This window comes from Apus apus, chromosome 8 (assembly GCF_020740795.1).
Source record: "Apus apus isolate bApuApu2 chromosome 8, bApuApu2.pri.cur, whole genome shotgun sequence".
NCBI lineage: Eukaryota > Metazoa > Chordata > Aves > Apodiformes > Apodidae > Apus > Apus apus.
In genome coordinates, this window is record NC_067289.1 from 26,669,225 (window position 1) to 26,686,603 (window position 17,379).

At 41.2% G+C, this 17,379-nt stretch overlaps 1 protein-coding gene across 1 annotated transcript in view; it reads left to right on the plus strand.

Moving 5' to 3' along the window:
• WWTR1 (WW domain containing transcription regulator 1) overlaps nt 1-17,379 on the plus strand; it is a 51,675-nt gene that overhangs the window by 12,382 nt on the left and 21,914 nt on the right. Inside the window, exon 2 of the mRNA XM_051626476.1 lies at nt 15,470-15,606. Coding sequence (XP_051482436.1) covers nt 15,470-15,606 — 137 coding nt within the window. The remainder of the gene's footprint in view (nt 1-15,469; nt 15,607-17,379) is intronic.

A 17,379-nucleotide genomic window follows, 5' to 3' on the forward strand; every position in this document is an offset into this window, starting at 1 on the left:
TTGACATAAAGTTATACCAGTCTTCAAAGTTTTCATCAGTACATGAGATTTTACATAAGCTGCAGCTTTAAAAAAAAAAAAAGTAGTTAACTGCTGAGAGATTGCAGGTTACAAATGACTCAGAGTGTTCCTTTGATAATGTAATTCCAGATGTGATACAGAAGAGTCTTGACCTGCCAGATCATCTTTGCTAGGCCTAAATAAATAATGCAGAGTCTTCCTTTACACTGAATTATCATTTTTAAAAACACTTATTATATTTCACCTTAAAATCATGTTAAGATCAACTCAGTATAAAGCATTTAAATACAGATTTTTAAAGATAGAAAAAAGTATCAATTTAATTCTAAGACAATTAGAATTTTTCAGTGCAAAGTTTTGCTTTCAGGAATCTTAAAGAAGAAATACACAACTATATGCAGGTTTGCTAAATTATACGGTGAGTTGCTTTGAAAGGAAGACCATATGCTTGAATTTTATTCCAAAAGAGGACTCTGTGTTTTAATGCAATCTGCATGCATAATGTAGGCAACTGAGGTACCATTTTTCACTATTTGATGTAAAGAGTTTTGTGTTTAATTCATGTGTTTGGAACACGTGTCTCTGGTGTCTGGTGGTGGAGTTCAAGGGGATGGCCTAAAGCTCTGTCAGGGGAAGTTCAGGTTGGATACTAAGAGAAAGTTCTTCACTGGGGGGTGGTCAAATGCTGGAACAAGCTCCCCAGGGAAGTGGTCACGGCCCCAAGAGGCGTTTGGACAAGTCTCAGATCTCTGGTTTAATTTTTAGGTTGCCCTGTGTGGAGTCAGGAGTTGGACTTGAGAATTCTGATGGGTCCCTTCCAGCTCAGGATATTCTGTGATTCTGTGGAGTAACTCTGCATTTATTGAGTAAGAATTCCAATTGAAATACAGGGAGACTGTTTTCCAGGTAAGAAGCTGGTCTAAAATATTGACATTCCAGCTAGATTTTAAAGATCATATTTTAGATACTAGGTTTATTAGGAAAACTCACAGCCTTCTCTGGCACTGCCTTTTCAGTGTTCTGTCAGTCAGTATCAACATTTTTCATAGCTATGGATAACATTTTAATATTAAAAAAGTACCCATGCCTTTTGTGAGGATAGCAAGCCTCCTTCTCTTTCACCCACCCTAAAACTGTACTTGCTAGTCAGGTTTAATGTGTAGGTTAAACATTACCTGATCAGTCACTCTCTTTTGCATGACTAGATACACGGGCTTAGGGCCTGCACCCAACCTGCTAATAATGTAGTTAGTATGTGCTGCTCCAGTGTCACAGCAGTATTCCTTTGAAACGTAGTGCAGAGTGTTCTTTTGAAATGTCCACAGCTTCTCGTTCTTGTACCAATAGTGCTCAAAAAACTGTGGACTTGCACTTCTAATTGAACAGTGAACCCCACTGTAAATAGGTGAGATGCATCAATACTGCATCAATACTGCTGAATGTCTGATATTTTTGTACATTATTCTCAGCCTGGGGGAAATCCTGCTTGTCCACGTTGGTACTTAAATTTTAAAAAGACATTTCCTTTCACGTAGACTACATTTTGTCAGAATACTACTACAGTGCCAGAACTGACAGCAATTCCTGATGTTCAGCTAAATCTTACTTGAAATTCTGGCCTCATTTTAGAATTCTCAAATTGCATACAGAGCACAAATGCAGAACTGTCACCCTTCCTCAACTGAGGTCAACTGTCAGCTACCAGACATTGTTTCTTTATTTTGGAAAGGCTTTGTTTGGGCAAAGACTTGGTCTTTTAACCAGATCCTGCTTTTCATCTGTTTTTCATGGCAAATGATCACATTTCCCAACCATTTGCAAACAGTGACTGTCTGGCAGGATTTCCTGGATACACAGTAGTTTGAGATTGTAAAAGGCCAACTTTCTGAACTCCAGCGATTAGTGCAGTTATTTGTTCTGCCTTTTCTTCCATGGGAATTAATCAGCTCATCATATGGAAGGTAGCAACAGGCTCCAAGAAATACAAATCATAGAAATAGGACACCTTCTGACCTTTGTGTACTAAAACTTTCTGAAGCAGTGGAACCAATATTTTGGGAGTCAAAAGTTTTCTAAGAAACGCCTGAAAAAGTTATTTATAGCCTGATCCCATTTTTGTCTAGCAGAGTGAGGTACTGAGGGCCTTGCAGAGCACAACCCATGGGTTAAAGTTGTGGGAGCAGAAGGCAGCAGTTAACAAGTGCTGACTGTGAAAAGAACCATGTCTTTGTTACCTTTTTTATATTCTAAGCTGACCTTCAATATTAAAAGCAAGTGAGTAATAAAAACAAGTACACCCACAGATCCTGTGAGAAATTTGACCCATTTTAATTTGTTTCCTGTGAGTCAGTTCGCTGAAAGAAGTGGTGGGATTTCTCTCATGTGCATATGCCATGTAAGAGACTGAACCCTTTGAAATTGTCCATGTTCTGAGGGACTCCCATAAATGGGTAATGGGGAATAGCAGAGAAGATGTTGAGAGACAGGTTTTTTTGTCATCATTTCCACAGAGTCCATCAGACATTTCCTCTGGTCCTAGAAGTGAGGGTGTTTGTTGAGTATCAGGAGTCCTAATGGTTTCTTCTTAACCTGATGGGGGATAGAAAGAGCTGTGCCCCATGTTCCTTAGCACACATCAGTCGATTTTGATTGATTGGTTTTCTTTTCCTCACCTTATGAGGATTTAGGGAGAGGGCAGCATTCTGTTCTACCTTCTGTTAGTTAAAAATTGTTTCTTGTGAATAGTCTTTAGTCTTGACTGTATTCTCAGTAGGGGTAAAAATGGTCCAGAGGAAGGAAGATGAAGGGATGATCCATTCAAATTCATGGGTGTCTCAGTTTAAATAAAGCAGATTTTCTCCCACTGAATTTATTTCACGGAGGAAATACCAAAGGCATCCTGATATCCTCCTTCTCCACCCATTTTATCCAGAATCTAACTTTTTTCCACTGTATGAGTGAGACCTGAAAGTTTTGTGTTTGTAGGGCTAGGAGACAAGCTGGTTAGTTGGTTGTTTGGTTTTTTTAAAACCTATATAGATCGATCCTCCACCCCTCTGGCTGTGATTGTCTGCCAGAATGTCCTCATGTGCAGGTCCCACGAAGTAGCTGCTGGTTAGTGCAGACCCTGCTGCAGGCTCTTCAGCCCTGCCAGAGTGCTTGGGCAGAACCAGTCTCCCAAGTACCCACCTCTTCACATCCTTATATACATATTGGACATGATAAAAGGAACTGAGAAGCGTTTGTTCAACTTCGGACCCATAGGTCTTAAAGAATGCTTCTTACTCTACACTGTGTAACACTGAAAGGAGAGCAGGGACTGAAAACCACAACTTGGTGGTTAGATAAGCAGAGGAAGCACAGATTCTTCCGTTATCCTGCTGAGCGATTCCCTGCTTCTTGCACAAGCATCACTCCCAGGGGCATCAGTAGAAGATCCAACCCCTAATATTCTGTGATTTGCTTCCCCGAGCAGCAGGGAACCTTGTAACACAACTGGGAGCTGCCCTTTTGTCAGGGTGTGCTGCTCTCCTTTGAGGAGTCTGCAAGATCAAAGTGTGATGCTTTGCATCACTGGCACATTGATAGAAGAGTTCACAGTCACAAAGTTGTTCCTGACAATTCTTCAACAACAAAAAAATTATTTTCTAAAAATGTTGAGATACTTGAGGTGCTTGAAATTTTAAAATTACTCTAGCAACTTCAAAGCCACTATTGTGGTAGAAAAATACACATCCAAAGGAATTTTATTCACCTGATAGTTATATCTGTGACATATGAAGCTTGTAGCCTAAACATTATTTTTTATTTCTTACATTGTAACTAAATCATAGGAGAAGATTCTTTTGCCGAAGTAATTTTGGCAAAATATTGGAAGTCTTACTGACAAGATGTAAATCTTGGTCTGAAGAATTAGGAATTTGGGGCTTTAAGGAAAAACAAAAAATATATTTTAGGAACTAGTTTGGTTTTGCTAAAATGTGCTGCTTTATTAAAAAAATAAAGATTACTGTGTGTAAAGTTCAGAGAGCAGGAGCTATTTTGACTTTTTTTTTTCCAGCTGAATAAATGTACTGACCTGAAAGTTGAGGTTGTGAGAATGGTCTCTGAATGAGAGTTGCAGTACCAGGAACTGCTTTGCACAATATGTGTATTTTGAGCCAGAGTGCTCAGTTTCCAGTGAAGGAGAATTGTCTGTTTGGGAAATATATTCCTCAAGCCAACTCATGTTATCGTTTGGAAACTCTGACCCAGCAGAACTGGAAAAAGAGAGCTCATCATAGGAAAAAGTTAGAGCAACTGTGGTGCATTTGTGGAAAGAAATTCTAGAGACTGTGGTAACACTACTTTGGTGTCTTTTTAAGAAATGCTGGGCTCTGTATGATACCAAAACCAGAAGGTAGACAGGCTTGTGGATGAGCCTACTTTTGGAGTAGAAAATAATTCATTTCTGCAACAAAAACCTTTGATAAAAGTGTGCTTAAATATGTTGCGATGATCTGAAGGTCTTGACAGTTAATTTTCAAATTGCAAAGAGAAAAGCGTACATGATGGTTAGTTAAATAGTACAAGTAGCGGAGTTTTATTTGTATTATGATAATGAGTTCAACCCTATTAATTATCTGAGAAAGGCACTGGTGCTAGGAAAAAAATCCCCTTTTTAATGCACATGCAAAATTTAAACTGCACTGGAAACAATGGTGATTTTCTGACAGACTTGGGAAGCAAAACATGAGATAGAAATAGAGTGCAGAGGAGAACTCTGGGATGGAATTCTGCATTGTCATACATTTCTTTGCCTCTGGCCAGTGCAGGGGGATACAACTTTAAAAGAGAGTATTTCTGTTCTTCATAGGGATTTTGTGTCCTGTTTTGTTCTAGGTTGTTTGTCCTACTGTCCTTGCCCAGGGAAGATTTTTATTATTTCCTTATAAGGGGATTCTGCATAGTTGAAGGGGGGCTTCTTGTTTGTTTGTTTACTTATTCTTACTGGAATGCAGAATATGTTGAAATAATAACAGCTTGTCTAGAAATGCCAGCTTGGTAGTAGAAGAATATGTATTATATTGGGCTGCTTCTCTTTTTCTTGTTACAAGAAAGCAGCATTTTATCTTTCATGTATGTAAACCCTGATTGTTCATAGTTATGGTTGCTTTGACATGGCTTTTCTCTTGGTAAATAGAGGCATTCACAGCAAAAGCTGATTACAGCCCTCTAGCTCAAGTGGAGGACAGTTAATTATTCTTCATTCTGTAACCTATTTCATGAGTCTGAAAATGTCATGTATCTCTCACAAAGGAATATTTTGTCTTCAGATGATTAAATTTTTCCCAAAAGCAAAATAGACGTGCTTTTAAAAGGATCATTAATACGTCTCTTGAAATATGCGTGCTTCGAACACTCATGAAGTAAACAAATGTGTTAATGCTGTTATATATTGTATACATTAAAAAATCCCAAAACAATGGTCTGCATAATAGTTTCATTCAGGACCTTTTTTTTCCTCCTCTCAAGAATTGGGATTTCATCCAAATTCTAAAGGTTAAGTTGTCAATCGAACTCAAAGGGTGTTTGTTTCCATTTGAATAACTAGTTTAATATTTTTTAAGTCCCCAGCATACACTAACAATGGCATCAGTCAGTTACAGGGAAGCTTAGCAGGACATTCTTGAAGTTCTCTTCACAGTAGCAAATAATGCTGAACTAATTCAAGAAAAGAGCAACTCCTTTCACTGAAGAAGTTATTTTAATTAGTACTTAGCATAGGATAATAAATATTCAAATACTTATGTAATGTCCCAGCTTCAAGATTAGAAATTATGATGAACATGCAGTAGGAGAATAAAGTCCATGGTTCAATCAGTTTAATAATTACATTGGGTCTCCTTGTTAAAGCTTCATGAAATTTTCATGAAATGTTATCAGAGTCTGAAAAAGCAAGTGCCATGAATTTCATTAGCTAAACCTGCAGGCTAAAATGCTGTGGACAGTCACTTCAGCCTACTGCAGTAATTAATAGTTGAACTATTGAATGTTTATTAATTTCTGCATTCTCAAAGGAGTTTTTATGGTGCTTTTAGGGCTATAATGAAAGATAAAATCTTTTTCTTTCCAAGTGTTGAAATGAACAATACGAATGAAATCAATAGCAGGAAGCTTTAAGCTCTTCATGTAGGTATTGTCAAGCATATATGCTGTGTGCATCATCTCTTGCAAAATGCTGTTAGCACTTTGGCTTTGAGTACAGCAAACTTCCTTGCTTTCCCGATTAATAGTGCATAATATCAGCAGGTAATTAAAATACTGAAGTTAGTAAATAATACTCCACAGCTGTTCTGGCTACCTACCAGCAGTTGTTCCAGGGATATCTCTGCAGCAGCTGTAATGTGGAGCAGCTCCATGGGGAGTGCCCTGAGACCAGACAAAGAGCTCCATTTCCCAGAGGGAAGCCGTAGGAGTTCTTTGTGCTTAAAGTCGAGCAAAGCATGTGTTAATTGGTGTCTGGTTTTGGTAGAAAATGCAATACTGTTCTAGATTTCCATTCCTCTTTGCCATTCTTCCCTCCTCTGTTAGAAAGGACTCAACCACAGTGGATGGGAAGCAGGCTGGAGCTGAGGCATCTCCCCATCAGAGCCTCTGGCTGCAGGAGACTCCTGAAGGGAGTGCCCTGATCCTGCCCTTGGAGTTCCAAACCTTTTTTGTTTCAACTAGCAGCCATGGGGCTGCAGGGTTGGTCAGATCAACTTGTTGATCTATCTGAAATAACCAGCATGGTGTGTTCCCCTAGGTTCAACAGACTGACCCGGGTGTTCACTGACATCCCCCTGGCACCGCCTGGCTGTCGGGACTGACACCAGGAGGTGGGAGCAGGCTGTTCCTGCCCCAGCAGGACACTGCTTCCAGCAGGACACTGCTGGGGCCACCAGGCTGTTCTGGTAGCCATGTGTAAGATGCCTGATGGCAGTTTTTTAGCGCAATCTGCCAGGATGGAATTGTGGCCTTAGACTGCCTTGTGTATTGTTTGTGATTTAGAACCACAGAAAAGTCAAACAGTTTAGATCTAGTGTTGGTTTTATTTGCAGTGTGCCATGGTCTGCCCTAAAGGCTTGGAAACCTCAAGAAGCATCAGTAATGTTAGTCAAGTCACCTCTGCTAAGTAGCTGGAAGCACACTGCAAATGTCTGATTGTCCTGCTTCAAAGTATTGTCCCATTAAATCAGAATCTTAAATGTGTGTGGCCTTGCCCAGCTCTCTGTACCACACACCTGCAGGTAGCCCTGGACATAGGCCAGTGCCAGGCAAATACTCTGTGTCTGTACTTAGCCAACCAGATGTACACCTACAGTCCAACTCATCCTGTCTGGGTTCCTGTGTAGTTCCTTACTTCTCACATACCTTCTTAGAGGAGAAGGGCCCCATCTAAGAGCAAAAGTACATTCTGCTTGTGTGTACAAGAATGAAGGCAAGAGCATTCTTATTTGAGTACCTGGGAGAGAACCAGACCTATCAACTTTTCTTTATACAATGTTGGAAATTGTCAGACTAATGCAGAAGTACTTGTTCTGCAGATAGTACCAATTTTTGATGTGGCTGATGCAAGAGAAGGATGTTGTCTGTGGGGAATGCCATTTTTCCCCATGATTTGCTAAAAATACTTGTGTGAATTGCTGTGTTTTCACAAGATAGCATCAAGAAGGGCTCTACTCCTCCATCTTCTGTCCGTTTGTTTTAATGTCTCTGTATGAAAATTAATTTGTCTCCACTGAACTCATGAAAGGGTGTATGTGTTTGAGAGAGAGAAAACTCCTGGAGGTCCACTAACCCCCTGTTCCCTGCTGTGATTTCTAAATATGCTAGGCACTGGTGGCAAGAGCTGAACTCCCTGGGTGCTGCTTTTGGAACACGAGCAATATGTTTTGTAAGATCAGGGCCTACGTGTTTGAAAGTGCTCCCTGAAACAACTGGCTGCTTCCTAATACGGTGTACTTGTGGTCTGTGAAATGAGGGCTGCCTTGCAAAACTGAGCGGAAATCCCTGAAGTCACACTGTGGTGATTTACTTGTCTCTAAAAGAGACAGTTTACTCTATGACTAGAACAGAGTTTGGGAATTTTGCCGTTAATATGGGATGAAGCTGCATGCTAGGTAAAGAAAATACTTAATAGCACGTCAGCAGCTGAGCCTCTGAACAGTCAAACACAATAAGTCAAGCAGGCACTCTGGAAAAATAGTGTGTGTTTATTTAAGTAACAATGGTATCACAATGCACAACCATGAGAGGACTAAGAGGAGCTAACACTGAGTATGTTATTTTGGTTCATTGTGTTAAACTTTTCACATTCCTTTTTTGGTGTGTGTAATGTAAACATAAGCTAAAAGAAAAGACTAAGGCAACTGCAAACCTTGTGAAGTGGATGCTTTGTCTGTACAGTCTGGCACCTAAACTGTCTATGCCAGTAAAGGTTTTTCTCCAAACATGTTCTGTGTGGGCTTATGCCAGAATAAAGCTCATTGTCTTTAATGATTCAGATCATCATTTAGCTCAGTTCCATTTCCACTGAAGTTTGCATTTAACAGAGCTGTAAACAAGCTGTAAACCGTAAAAATTGGGCTGTCCTACTGAGATTATTGCATGATCTTCAAGCTTTACATTTTTAAGAGAAGTGACTGTCTCTTCCGTGTTTGGAAGGTGGTTCCCACCTTGCAAGGACTGTTGCAGTCTCCTTAATGAGTTACAGTTACCAAACGCACAGGCAGGTGCATAGTGTTAGGACATGGCACTGTGGTTTCTGGAAAGCTTTTTCGTGTTGTGAGGAGAGGCAGATCCTGGTTCTTGACGTTTTCCAGCCTGTGGTGAGAGACAGGGAGAAGCAGCCTGGCAAAAGAAGAGGAATCCAACTGCATGCTACAGACAGAACCATGTGTTCTCATGCAGTTACTGAGCCATGTCATACCCTTCTCTTGTGCATGTAATGGGCGTGGAGAAGACAGAATATCTGCAAAGAAATATATTTGTATACATACATTACAATATATCCAATACTAAAGGTTCATATGTTGAAACTAAAGCTACCTGAAGTTGAGAATTAATTAACCCATTGGTATTTTGTTAATAATTAGGAAGAATGTTTAATGGAGGATTCTTACAAAGAAGCATTCACAAATTCTCTTTTAATAGCTAAGGAAGCACATAACACATGTAGAATTTTCTTACTAGAGACAATTAAAATGTTTCTCTCACTTTTTAAATGGATGCTAAATTTCTCCCCCTTTCAGGATTAGAAAGGTGACAGCAATAACTGGAGTGCATCCCCAAGTCTGCAGAACCAGCAGGTGTTGATATAAGGTGACCTTGGTAAGACACAACCTCTCACCCTGGCTTTTGTACCAACTCTGAAGTTGAGCTGAATTGATTAGTTATTTCTGCCAGCTGTCTTGGGGCTGCTCTGGGCTGTGCCAAGCTGGTGGCAAGAGTGCAGGTGGGGCTGCTCCTGTGGGTCGTGGTCTCAAGAATTCTGGGCCAGCTGACTTGTGACACTAGTGGTTGCTTTCATCAGGATCAGAGGGATAAAATTACTAGCTCCTGCTCAGCAGAGAAAATCCACCTTGCCTTGAGAGAGGCAGCCCGGCTTGGGAGCACAGCTGGGCGGCTGGCAGGGCCAAGGGGGAAGCGCTCCTGTGGTTACGGGAGCATCTGCTTTGTGTCCATCGATCCTTCTAAAGTTTCTGAGGCTCTGGAGGCTGATGCACAGTCTCTCTCTTGCTGCTGGATCCCTCGTGGTGATGGTTACTGTAGTGCTGTGTGGCTGGAGCTGCACCAGCAGCGGCCCCGTGGCCGGGTGCTGTGCCCCTGAGGGGATTTCTTGATTTAGAAAGCTTCCCACCTGTGTAAAAGTGTACCTGCCACACCGTGCAGCATCAGCGCCGTGACTCTTGCTTGGGACAGGCTTCCTCTTTGTGCCCTCCTGGTTTCTGAGGTGCAGAGGGCAGAGCTTGGGCCGTGCCTGGGCCCCTCTCCCGCAGGGCTGAGCTGGGAGCAGCTCCTGGGCCACGGCATGAGGGCTGTTCAGCTGCTGACCCGCCAGCTTCCCGCTTGCCCGAGGCAGCTCCGCTTTGATGCGGCTCAGTGGCCAAATCCCCTCTCCCAGCCCTTGTGAGAAGCCCAGTCTTGTGGTGTCAGACCAGCTCCTCCTCAGCTCCCCTTCAGCCTTTTTGGATCAGTAGATCTGAATTTCCTAATATTAGAAAAAAAAAAATCTGGTCTGAAAATAGAACCCTCTGATACATGATTGTTGTTGGAGTTAGTACAAGCAGAAAGAGAATGAGAGCACTTCGTGCTGCTGGTTGCTGATTCAAGCTAACTGGGCTGTCTTGGCAAGGCTGTGGTGGAAGTCGGGGATTAGAGCCTTGCAGTGAAAAATGCAGCACTCAGCAGAGCTCAGATTCTGAAGAACTTGACATTCCAAAGTGGGAAGCAGACACCCCAACGGGAAGTGTTCAACAGGTACCACAGAATCAAAAAGTCCCAATAAAATACGGAGTTGTTGAGATTTGAGTTCTGTTTCAGGTTTTTTTTCTCATGAGGGGCCACCATTAGGATACAATTTACCACATACTGAGCTGGGGCATCATAGGACTGTCTGGGTTTGAATGCTGTGGTTTGGGCAGCTCAGGGTGGGATTTGTAATAAATAGCGTGTTCTGTGTCGTATTTGACAGATACTTAACGTATCTCATTGGAGTTGTAATGTTCAGCTTTCAGTAGGAGCAGTATTACCTCCAGCGAAGTATTCTTGGAAATCTTATTTTCAAACTTCTTGTTTGCCTGTGAAGATTCCCTCTCAGGCCATGATGTCTTTGTGATGCAGAAGTAGGAGTTAAAATGAATGTCTCTTCGTTCCTACCCTGCTTACTTACAAACAAAGGCCTTGTGGAGAAACAGCCTGATCTGATACTAGGGTTTATAATAATAAGAAATGCAAAGATTGCTTCTGAAAAACTTGGAAGTGAGAATTTGAAGATGTATTTTGGGGCTACTTTGCCATATGTTTGCATATTCCTCAAGAATTTTATGAAAGCATGTTCTAAAAGTTTGTTACATTTCTACCTTGTAGCTCTCTCTACTTCATAGTCAACTTCAACATTATAGATGAGGCAAGGTATCTTTAAAGTTTGGGGTTCCTCCGCTTTGGATTCATACATATCTAATGGAAACATTTATCTTCAAAAGTTATAGCAAAGAACTGCTTCACTAATTTTCTCCCAAACTTTTAGGTTGTCTCTTTGGACAGTGTGTGTAGATGATGAACAAAAAAATGGCAGGCAATAAAAGAGGTAATAATAGATATATAGTAATGGTAGAACATAATCATAATAAAATAGCAAATAATTAAATAATTAGAGTATGCATTAAATTAGTCTTTTTCAGAATTCTTCTGACATGGAGTTTCAGCTTCATCTTTGGTTGAACAATCAGTACTGAAAGTGTATTTGAATGTGATCAACACTATTTATTCATGTACATTTTTAAACAAAAATCATGTTATTGTTCCATCTCATTTTTCTCTCCTCCTGCCTTTTAGGGGAAAAAAGGAAAGTAAAACTTAAAAAGGAAGTTAAAAATATTATTTGCATAACTTGGGAGCTATTTTATGAAAAAAATTTTGAAAGTGGAAATACTATTATTTGCAGAAAGTTACTTATGAAGCGTTAGTGTAGACAGATGTAGTGCAACAGGCTGTCTTTCTGCATAGGTGCTGCTGCACCACTCTTCTGTCTGCTCGCAGAGACCGAGTCTGATCTGGCTGCTCGACGGGGAGCACGGGTGCCAGGGCTGGGGGAGCCACCTGTCCTGAGGGGATTGTAGACTGGAACTGCCTGTGAATTGATGTTAAGGATGAAGGCCCCGAATTTTAGGGCACACTTCTGCATTTTAGTGTTTGAAATCCATGTGTAATGTCTGATACTTTACCCACTGGCCTTTAAGAAAAAAAAGAAGCAGTTCTGAATTGAATGTGGCCAGTTCTGATACCCAAGACGCTGTAAAGAGCTGAAAATTTCTATCACTGCTACATGTTCTTTTATTCTTCTGTATATATACAAAATCTGTTATCCTAGTATAAATCCAATGCACTTCAAGTGGAATGGACTTGTTTCTGCACAGATCTACATAGGTATTGAAAAGGGGCAGGTGGATTTACATGAACAGTGGAATTTGAGGTGGGGCAAGGCTTCTCTGGCCTGAAACCAAGCCCTTTATTTTAGAATCTTAGTGCTGATTTTAGGGAAGCATTGGGTTTTCAATTCTACTATCTTAAGTTGTTAAATAAGCATTGTCTAACAGCCTTTTCTTTAATAACTGGTTAAACCCAAGTCGGTTTAGTGGTCAAAGTAATAAATTCTAGTAAAAACCAGCTCCTACTTGATCTTGAATCCTAGTATCAATGCCATATTTGAAGGTTCTGTTTCAGACACTCTGTCTGCATGTTTTTTAATGAAGAAGATATGTTTGTACACTGCCAGGGTGGCAGCAAGAAGGGTAAGTAAGGTCACTTGTGGATCCTGGCTACCAGAAGTTATCATGTTTACACAGAACATTCCTGTGGCTTGTTTTGTTTTAAATGAAGTTGGATTCTTTAAGATCTATGATCCTTAAATTTTTCCAGATCTTCTATAAGTTAAGAAGCATTGCTAATTGCTCTGCTTCTCACACATGTAATTACATCACAGATTGTTTTCTCCATAAAAAGGATAGCAAAGATTTTGAACAAAAGCAGTATTAATTTTCAGCTACATTTTCCTGACTGGTTGTTTGCATAGCAATTAGCAGAACATTTTTGTCTGTTTTATGAGGACTCTAGGTGAGAAGAGACTTTATGAATTGAATTATTTTTAATTTGCAACTCTTACTTCAAATGAAAAATCTACAGGCAATAAAGATACATCCTGGAAAGATACTAACTTAGAAAATACATCCTTATTTATTGATTCTAGATTGTGTTTCTTCATGCTTTGTGCTGACTGCCTTGGATGAATGCTGGCTGCCTCACTATAACTAAGAAGAGACAGACTTCAGGGGAAGCAAATGGCAGAGCTCTCCTTGTAATCCTTTGTAGGCAGGACATTTTAAGTGGGCACATAAAAAAACCAAACAAACAAGAAAGGGATGGAAAATTGTCTCATGGTACAATGTAGATAAAAGCTCCTTTATGGAACTACATCTAATATAATCCTAATTTGGTGATCAGAAACCAAGTGTTTCAGCCGGGGGTGTTACACCAAATGTGTTTCTAAAGAATAACTATTGCTTGACTTTCTGGCTTTTAAAAGTGTATTGAGGATACAACTAACCTAGTACTGTTCTTAAAAAGTTTTTTCAGTCATTATTTGAACAAAATTTTGCTGAGCTGATGGTAGTGTTTTCTACCAGCAATATATAAATTGTATTGCTGAAGAATATTTTAATCACTTCTGTTACCTCAACCCTGTATGCTTTGATTTTTGTTACAGTTTCTATAGAGTAAACCAAATGACCCTGTATTAAAAGTGCAGGACAAAAAAAAAAGGCAATTATTGCAGCAGCCTGCCAACTGCAGCTGAGCATTCCTGCTGCCATGCTCTTTCCTAAATATCTGCAGTGCTGAGAGTCTGTGCAAAAATAAAAAGGGATGACCCACTTTCCATTGGCATCAGCAGCAAGACTTCTGGTGAATTCAGTGTTTCAGATCAAGGCCTAAATGACAAATTCTGTATTTTGATCAATGTGTACTTCCAGTGTTTGCTGACCTATTTTGCAGATTATTTTTGGTTTTCTCTACACCACGTTTTGCATGTTGTAATAACATTGAGTTGGTTAGGTAAAAAATATTTTTACTTAAAAACGAATGCCTTTCAGTGTTCACACATAACTAAATATCAAATGCAAAAAAAGAAGGGAACAAGGAAGAAACACTGCAACAACCAGTATGTGTTCCAGTGGTTTGCAGACTTCAGTTTTAGGAGGTTTTGATCAACTGAGTTTCTTGAGCAGGTTTCTTAATTCCATTTTTCCCAGGAGATAAAGGCTTTTTCTCTTGAACGCACCCCTGAACATGGTATTTCAGAACCTCTTGAAGATGGCTAGACAAGTGGAGCTCTTTGCTGAGCTTGTGGCAGTCCATTTATTCAGCAGGAGGCAGTGCAGGAACAAAGCACAGATGTTGTCACGTTAGCACTGGCTGTCTTTGGGCAGTGGCATCGCAGAGCAGAGAGTAATTTGTTGGAAGGGACCTGCATCCAGTGTTAAAGCTTGTTACTAAGGGTGTTGTCGAAATGCCCCTTAAACACTGACAGGCTGGGGGCACCAACCACCTCCCAGGGAGTGTTTGGCCACCCTCTTGGGAAATAAAAGTTTCCTGATGCCAAGTCTGAACTTCGCCTGACGCAGCTTTGAGTCATTCAAACACATCCTGGGGGAGATGTCCCTGCCCACGGGAAGTGTCCCTGCCCATGCAGGAAGGTTGGGACTAGATGATCTTTAAAGTCCCTTCCAATCCAAACTGTTCTGTGATTCTATGATCCTGTCCCTGAATTCCAGGGAGATCAGTACTGTCCCCTCCACATCCCTGCACAGAAAGCAATGGGGTTGCCCCTCAGACTCCTCGTCTCCAGACTAGACAAACCCAGAGTCCTTAGCTGCTCCTCATAGGACATGCCTTGCAGCCCTTTCCAGCAGAAAAAACATGAATACAAACTTGATTTTGAGATAAGTTTCACACAGAGATGGTGGGTGGTGTGGAGTTCCCTTTGTCTGTGGCTATGGAGAGCTTCCAGCTGCCTCTAGGACCATGGTGGGGGGTACAGAGAGGATGGGTGGTATGGAGCTCCCTTTGTCTGTGGCTGTGGAGAGCTTCCAGCTGCCTGTAGGACCATGACAGAGACAGCGGGTGGTGTGGAGCTGCTTTTGTCCACAGCTGTGGGGAGCTTCCAGCTGCCTATAGGACCTTAACAGGGTACAGACTAGGGCCATGTGTGTTTCCTTATCTTTAGGTCAATGTCCTTGTTTGCTGCAACACTCTCCAGCTGAGTGGTAGAGGAAGGAGGGACAGGTGCATGCCATGGTCTGGTCATGTCCCTGTCTGAGGATGTGGCTGTCAAAGACAGGAGCATCACAGAAGAGAACAGCTACCCTTCCGTGCTGCGGGGCAGCCCTTGCCTCCCTGCCCAGGGCTCTCCCAGCCTGATGTCAAGGCTGTCCAACCCGTGTCTCTCTGGTGGACCAGAGACACCCATCCTGGCCCAGCCACATCACCTGCCCCACTGCAGAGTGGGCCACCACCAGGGACCGTTTCAGATGGGTTAGGGTGAGATGAGAAAGGTAGAAATAGGACTTTCATGACATTATGTCAAACCGTGTATCAAATATTCTTGGGTCTTTTGTGTTAAGCTTGTGTTTTATCTTTTCTTTCTTAGTCACATAGAAAAAATTACAACCTGGCAAGATCCTCGGAAAGCCATGAACCAACCTCTGAGCCACATGAGCCACCACCCTGCAGCTGCTGCCACACCAGTGCCACAGAGGCCCATGGCCATGTCTCAGCCAAATCTCGGTGAGTCTGGGTTTCATCTCTGTGAAAATACAAGAGAGGAGAGCCACCTTTTTGCTCATTTGTTTGCCAAAGTAATTTTTGCTTCAAGAAGGGCAGCTCTGATTCTCCTTTTTTTCCCCTCTGCAGAATTGTCAATGAGCAAATCTGAACCCTTTGAGATGAAGTTATAACATCTCTTGCATTTTCTTTTAGAGCCTTGTTGACAAATTTTTGATGTAGCATTGAACTTACAAAAATAGGCCCTTCCTCCACTTTTGCATTCAGAAGTGGTATAAAGCCTCTCAGGCCTGCCATGTGATTGAAAGCTCACTGTGCAAAGGGCTGTTAGTCTCTCTGCACACCAGAGTTTGTAGTTGGCTTGCTTGTTTGTTTATGGTGGTGGGGATAAAAATACTAAGAAGCCTGTTTTGCAATATGAATGACCTAAACATTTCTGTAGATGGTGTGGCTTCGTTGCTGCTCCTGGTGAGCACTTCAGGCTTGAAGTTAAGCATCAACTGTTGTTCCTCTCATTTGCCAGATATGAACCTTAGTGAAAATGGAGCCATGAAAGCTCTGGAAATTTTAAAGAAAATACATCAATGAAATAATGTTTTCATGTATAATTGAGAATTACAAGTAATCCCTAATTTTTCACTTGTGCAGCGTTAACTTTTCTGCCACTCAACAAAATGAGGAACAGATCAGTCAGCTTATAAGCTCACAAAACTGTCGAATAGCTGGTCTTAAAAGCACAGACCAGGTTAATTTTTAGTGAGTTGGTCTCATAATTCCATGATGATTCATTTGTAGTTGGGTTCATCAGGGCCATCTCTTCATGTAATAAGCAAATGGTAAACATATGGCTGCCAGTGGTCACCAATAGCAGTAATGCCATAAACAGATTTACTTGTGTCTTAAATTTATAAACACCTAGGTTGTCCTCTGGGGTAACTAACTTCAGTTCCTTCTTCTACCTTTCTCTCAACAACTGTCCTGCTTTAATATATTCAGTGAATGGTGTTGGTTATGTTCTGTGATCTAGGGGACAGTAGCAAATGGTGTCTGAAGAGGAAACCTCAGTAAAACCCGCAAGGTCAGGGTGTGCTGCAGTGTGTCCCGCTGCATGGGAAGTAGCAACTGCTCTGCACGTGTTGCTGCAGCCTCAGCTGTGCTTGGGTCAGTCTGTTCATGGCAGTTCTGAAATGGCTGAGAGGTAAGAATAGGGCCATGAAGTTTTCTGTCATGCCAACTCAGCTTCTGTTGACTTCTGTTACATTATCTCTAATTAAAAAACAAAGGAGATTTCATAAATCAGGACAATGTGCAGGAAGCTTTTTCCCCCAGTTCGTCACTGGAAGTGAATCAAAATCAAATCCTGTACTGAAATACTTGTATACTGAATTACAGAGGAGGGTCTGTCTCAAGATACAAAGGATTGGAAGTACAAGTTTACACCTAATTAAGAGTCTGTTCTTGAAGGGACTTCAGGTGCCCAACAGGGACGTTTCCACAGACCTCAAAATCTGTTGCATCAAATACAGGCGATTTCATGCAGTGCCCTTCCCATGTATAGATGAGGTCCCAGTCTTTGGTAGGTATTGACATAGTGATTCAGATCTGTGACTGAATTTCCTAAACATCAGCCCTCTAGAAATGGTATGTGAAAATTTCCAGTTTTCATATGTATTTAATAGAGAAAATATTTGGTTAATATGTTTTGGTGAATTTTTTCTCATTCTGGTGTCTTTCAAAAGGCAGGCAGTGACAGTTCAGGAGCAAGCAAACCTCTGC